This window comes from Merops nubicus, unplaced genomic scaffold (genome assembly GCF_000691845.1).
Source record: "Merops nubicus isolate BGI_N331 unplaced genomic scaffold, ASM69184v1 scaffold18434, whole genome shotgun sequence".
In the NCBI taxonomy this organism is placed as follows: domain Eukaryota; kingdom Metazoa; phylum Chordata; class Aves; order Coraciiformes; family Meropidae; genus Merops; species Merops nubicus.
Window position 1 is genome coordinate 42,841 of NW_008603770.1, and position 6,000 is coordinate 48,840.

At 36.5% G+C, this 6,000-nt stretch overlaps 1 protein-coding gene across 1 annotated transcript in view; it reads left to right on the forward strand.

Annotated features, from left to right (window-relative positions):
* XRCC5 (X-ray repair complementing defective repair in Chinese hamster cells 5 (double-strand-break rejoining)) overlaps window positions 1–4,896 on the forward strand; it is a 45,603-nt gene extending 40,707 nt beyond the window's left edge. The window contains exons 19-20 of the mRNA XM_008938790.1: window positions 4,039–4,110; window positions 4,882–4,896. Coding sequence (XP_008937038.1) covers window positions 4,039–4,110; window positions 4,882–4,896 — 87 coding nt within the window. The remainder of the gene's footprint in view (window positions 1–4,038; window positions 4,111–4,881) is intronic.
* Window positions 4,897–6,000: the final 1,104 nt, after the last annotated feature.

Sequence of the window (6,000 nt, forward strand, 5' to 3'; positions counted from 1 at the left end):
TACCACTACATTCTGCTTTAATTAATCTTTAGAAATTAGCATGTATTGACATAATTGTCTGAAAACCTTCTGTAGAAAGGATAAGAACTTGAAAAACTTGGTGTAGTGAAACAGTAATAGACTATTTATATATCCAAGAACACTATTTGAACTTCACAGAAGGAACTGTGATGTTGATGTTAGCACACGAGTTCAAAAATCTACACTTCTTTTTGTCTAAAGGTGTTGTGAGCTCTAGCACTATGTTGTTGTGGCTGGTGTTCACCATATATCACAGAATCACATGCAACAATATCAGTATTTTCCACTTTATGCAGCTCTTCTGAATCATCAGACATCATAGATGATGCTGGTATTATTATTGGTGATCATATTAGAACCTTTTGGAAACAAGTTTTGGGGTATTTGCAGGTCTTATTTCTACAGAAATCTAACATTTCAGTAACAGCAGTGATGAATGAAGGATGTCAGAGTTAAAATGGAGTGAATTATAACAGGCAGAATGGTGCCTTCTGTTTGAAAGAAAGCAGAATTAAGAGCTGCTATAAAAAATCGTGTTTGCATGGAAAGGGTAAGACAGGCATTCTTGTGTCAGCCTACTAGTCATGATTTTAAATAGGTTAGGAGAAAGAGGGTCCCTGTATTACACACCCCTGAGGGTAAACCTGTGGCTAAAATCACTAAGTACTTTGCAGAAAAGCAGCTTTTCTAAAAGATGCCACATTGATTTTAGCAACTTCTAGGCCTTACGTTAGCCATAACCAGAAGGCAGTAGAAATAGATTCTCCATGAGTGAGTTAATGAGCGGGTAAAAGGTGGTATTTTAGAAACTGCTTTTGTCATCTGTAACAATTTACCTCAGTTCTTCTGTGGTTAATTGAAGGTCCTAGAACAGCCATAACTTTCCTTTAAAGTAGAACAAGTAGAATAAGAATAAGACAGATTGCATGCAGTCAGCTCTTTTCATGTTAGAGTTCTCTAACATGACAGTTATCTTAACTTCCAGAAAAAATGAAATAATAAATTCTTGCTGTTGGCAATCCCACTTATTCACTAGATAACCACCCCAAACACACACACTCTTCAGATCCAAACCAGTACCCTGATTTGCCATTGCTGTCAAGGGTTCATATGACTTAAGAAACTGGAAGAGTACATATTCTTGGAGTAAGATCTGCAGGGGTAGAAAATTTTGTCTTGAGGTTATGGGTCTGAGCTAAAATCTAGTCTTCCTTGGTCCAGTTAGACCTTGCCCCAGGTTTTCTGTGTCATACAAAGCCAGTGTTTTCTTAGGTCTGTAGTAGATTGGAAAAACAGTTCATTTTTTCCTATACTGAAGGTGCTACCCTTCATGAAAGAGTTCTAGTAGATCTTTTAAAATATCACACAATAGAGTAAGATGCAAGTTTTCTTCACCTCTGTAACAGGCCACATGCAAGTGTCTAAGTCAAGGGACTCGCTGTCAGTGTGGTCCTGTGTGACACAAAAGCATTTTCTCTGATGTGCAGATCACTAGCTGGTCGTGGTTTCAGGACTGTATTGGATATAAAATTTCAGATTTATAGGTTTATGCTGTTTGAAGGAGAAAGGAAGACTTAGGAGGCTGCTTATTAGAGAGGTAACACAAAAATTTTCCTTTTGAGCTAGGTTATCCAAGCATGTTTCCTTGGCACTGAGAAAAAAGATTTTAGGTAGGGTTGGGTTTGTGTTTTTTTTTTTTTTTTCCACTAATAGTGGAAATACTCTTTTCAGAGCAAGAAGATAATAGGTTAAAAGAGCAGCAATGTCAAGTGCTTTTTCTAGTTGCTTTGGGGAAGATAATGGATTTCAGCACAACTATTATATGTAATTTGCTTTTGCATAAATGTAAAACAGATTTTGGAAAAAACATTTTGGATGTTCAGCATTTGATGGAAACTTCAGGTTTCAATTTATTGCAAATCCTCATTAAGTACTGCTTTAGCTTTTAGCTTTTCTTACCTAATTTAGAGTGGGAAAGCTAATTTTAAAAAGTTTGAAAAATGTGCTGCTTTCAGAGATACCATTTGACTCTATTAACTGTGTAAAATGAAATTTGATCTGGCACAAAAAAAAACTTTTGAGAGCTGACAATGTCATTAGCTTTTAGTTTCATAGTATGTTACTCCTAGATTGAGAACTTTTCCGGCAACAAAGATACAGATACTACATCTTGAAATTCTAATTCCTTCTAGCCCTTTTCTTTTGCAGCCAGAAATTCTGTGTGATAAGTTGAACTCAGCATGTTAAAACCTGAGTGTTGTCTGTGGAGTAAGCTTTCTACATTCCTCTTGGATGTTGCTGTTTAGGATGTAGGAAAGGCATGAACTTTGGGTAGTGAGACAACTAGGTAGAGGTTGTCTATGTCCTCTGTCTTTAGTGTTAACCCAAAGCAATGTATTTGCTTTTCATCCTGGTGATTATATCTGTTACTTTCCCACAAATGGGCTGTGGCAGGTTAGTTCCCAGTGTTTTAATCCCTGTCTAAAGCCATCAGTATTGCTATAGAGAAGGACCAGAACATTTTATTTATGTAGAATAATATTGCACTTTTTACAGGACATGTATATTGTTTCAGAGCAGTGCTCTGATAGGGATCCCATGGTCTTTTACATGTGGCTGTTATAGTTTTAGTCCTCAGGTAAACAGTAGCTTGCTTTCAGGAGCCAGCTGTCTGCACAAAGAAATTGCATAAACTCTAAGCAGGTATTTATAGCCTGTTTAATGTGGTTATTTTCTAACTAGTTGCTCTCTTTCATCATCTGGAGTTATAGCTAAGTTGTTTCTGAAGAAGAATGATGGAACTTGGAGTCATGGGATACAGCTTATCTTCATCCTCAGCTTTTGTAGCCAATTTTTAGTCTGGGGCAAGGTTGTTCTTGGCTCTATATACTTTTTCTGCTGCATTTTAATAAGAAAAAGAAAATTTGTGATTTTATAGTGAGGATATTGGTAAAGAGACCATAACTAAAACTTGTAGACAACATGTTACTTTTTAAATAAGAGTCAACTATTTGAATTTTTTGCTACCATTCTAGTGAAATTTTTTTTCCCCCACTATGTTAGGCTGAGAGGAAAATAATTCAGAAGCGGTTGTGCTCCGGAGAGTGTCTGTATGTTTGGTTTCAGTTATAGTATCTGAGCAACTTACCTTTTCCTTCTGTTTATTGATGCCATGCTATAAGTGAAGAGCATATGGTGAGTTGTATCAGCAGCTACGGCAGTAGAATTTTACGTAATGAATTTTCTATTTTTGAAGACTGGCATTCTAACCATATTGCATGTTTGAGGTTTTTTTTTTCTTTTTTTTTTTTAATTCACATCTTCGTTCATTTGTTAAATGTTAATTGAGCTATATGGGAAGCTTCTAGGTTCCAAACAGAACAAGAGTGTCGTACTTAAGAAATTTTCTAAACAAGCCATTGGGCAGCTGACATCTGTTGTGGGGTGGTTGCTGTCCTTCAGCATTTTGTAGTTACACACAATATTACTTCTAAAATTATCTTTCTTAAGAACATAAACATGGCCATAGTGTAATCGACAAAATTTCCATCTAGCCCAGAATCCTGTTTTTGACAGTGGACAATAACAGATGGGTAGGGAAAAGTCTGGAGTTCCAGGCTCCAGCCAGTCATGTCTCGGGTACCTCCTGTGCTTGAGGTTGTTTCTGTGAACTTAGTAGACTTCACTTCATAGGATTTCTCTTCTGTGCACTTTCCCATGACACTAGGAAATATATTTGCAGAATCTTCATTACATGGTTCTTTACAGCTTAACCACAAATTGTCTGAAGAAACATACCCATTTGTTTGTTTTTCAATGCACTTCACCACAAAGTCCTTTAAAAGCAAGCCTTATGAGATTTCCTGTACTTTAAGATGATTTTGGAGGGTGGAAAACAGAACAAACCTCCTTCATAATTTTTAATTACAGGTGGATTTGTTTTGATGTACGGTCTGTTAATTTAACATTAAGGGTCTGAGTTTTGTCAGCAGCATATAAATACATTTGTATTTTCAGTTCTTGGCTCCAAAAGAAAAGAAAAATGAACCTCTGCCTCCCACAGATGAAGGTGGTGATGTTGATGATTTGGTGAGTATTCCTGTAAAGACATGATGCAGCTTTAGAATTAAACTGTAACAGGAAGTTGCAGTGAGGTACAGTGAGCGCTTCTGAAAGCAGCAGATTAGAGTGCATGGCTTAGAAAGCACCTAAGGAATTGAGTCAAAAAAGAGCCACATGGAATTATTTGCTATTGTAAAACATAACCAGGTGTGTTGTTTACTGGTGGCAAATACTATGTTATGTAGTAACACAATCGTGTACGTAGGTTAGTTGTGTCCTCTAGTGTGTTAGAGCCAGTGAGGCTGCTGATCTGATAGCAGACTGTTATAATTTAATAGCATTTAACAAAACCTATGGATCTAGAACAGCTATTTATGTGAGTTGCAAACTGAAAATAATTTTAAAGATGATGTTTTAATTTTCTCAGTTAGCCTTCTCTGTATAGACTTGCTGAAATTCAAGGATTTAGAGAGTTTTTTTAATAAATATTTTAGCCATTTTTTTACCGGCTGAGTCATTACAAATCTGTCTCCAAGGCTTAAGCTGATGGTGTAGACAGTTTTAAAAGAAGCTTCAATAGCAGGCAGATTTCTACTTTTGAACTGTGCTTTTAAAAAAAAAAAAAATCTATAAATTGCACATATAATTACGTGAGGAGGTTTTTAGGTTAGTTTTTGTACTTTATAGCAGCTTAGTTCTGTGCAGTCCATTTATGTTACACAATAAGGATTTCTGAATTTGCTTTATTTTCTAAGCACTCAATGCTGCTTCTTCCAAATCTGTTTCTTCTGTTTACAGCTGGACATGATGTAACCAGGCAATATATGGTGACTACAAAAGCAAAGATCTGGAAGAGCTCTCCGTGCGGGATGTGGCACAAAACAGGATGCTAATAAGAAGACAGTATGTCCATCTTTATTTTCTCAAATGAGAGCAGAAGTCCCAGAGACATTTCCAGTTGGTGTAGATGTCATCCGACTTCAAAACTAGAACAGAAGATTGAAATAGTCTGAAGTATTTGTAAGATGATACCCTTAAGGCTTTTTTTTTTTTCCCTAGTACAGTGAATCTAGTTTATCCCTGGTATTGCTCTTAGCTAAACACTACTAAATTTAATGACAATCTGTACTGGCACCTGAAATTCTTGCTACATTGCCTGAGAAGGAAAACAGAAATGTCACAATGAGGTTACCAGGTAATGCTGAGTCTTTAGTGGAGGTTACTCCATAGTGTTATTGTTACAGAAGGGGAAAAGTCTCTATTTTTTTTTTTTTTTTTTTTTTTTTCCCCCTATTTATAAAATCCCACAAAGGTTTATGGGGAAAAAATTCTAGGTTAGGGACTCACAAAGTAGTGGTCTGAAATACACAGCAGAATCTAAAGCTCATAGCAATGCCAGGTGTGCTGATTTTGCCACACTGTACCCAAGTCAATAACTATGATCATCTCTGTACTACAGGTTCTCTATCCTGTGAGCTCAGCAGCAGCTCAACAGTCTGTCCCTGTTACACATGTTCCTGTTTCTTACGCTGGGGTTTCTGATTCTTTTAGACTTTTAGCTAGTATGGTTTCTCTAGATACTCCTGGTGCTCAAAGGATGAGTGAAGCAGTTATATCCCTACTTGATACACTGAAGGTAGCTGCTAACACAGAGCAGAAGAATCCATGGAATCTGTACAGTGACACCTCTGATAGATACCTCCAAAATGGAGTACTGTCTACACAGAGCAATCCAAAGCAGTCAGATACTTCTTAGAGATACTGAAGTTTGACTATAGATCTGGAGACACACTAACGACACCTCCACAGATGCTTCTTTTTTACAACCAGATTCATTCCTTTAAAAGCTGTTATTTCATTATTACAAATGTATAAGCATACTGTGGTATTAAGGTCATAAAAAAGAAAAACAAAACA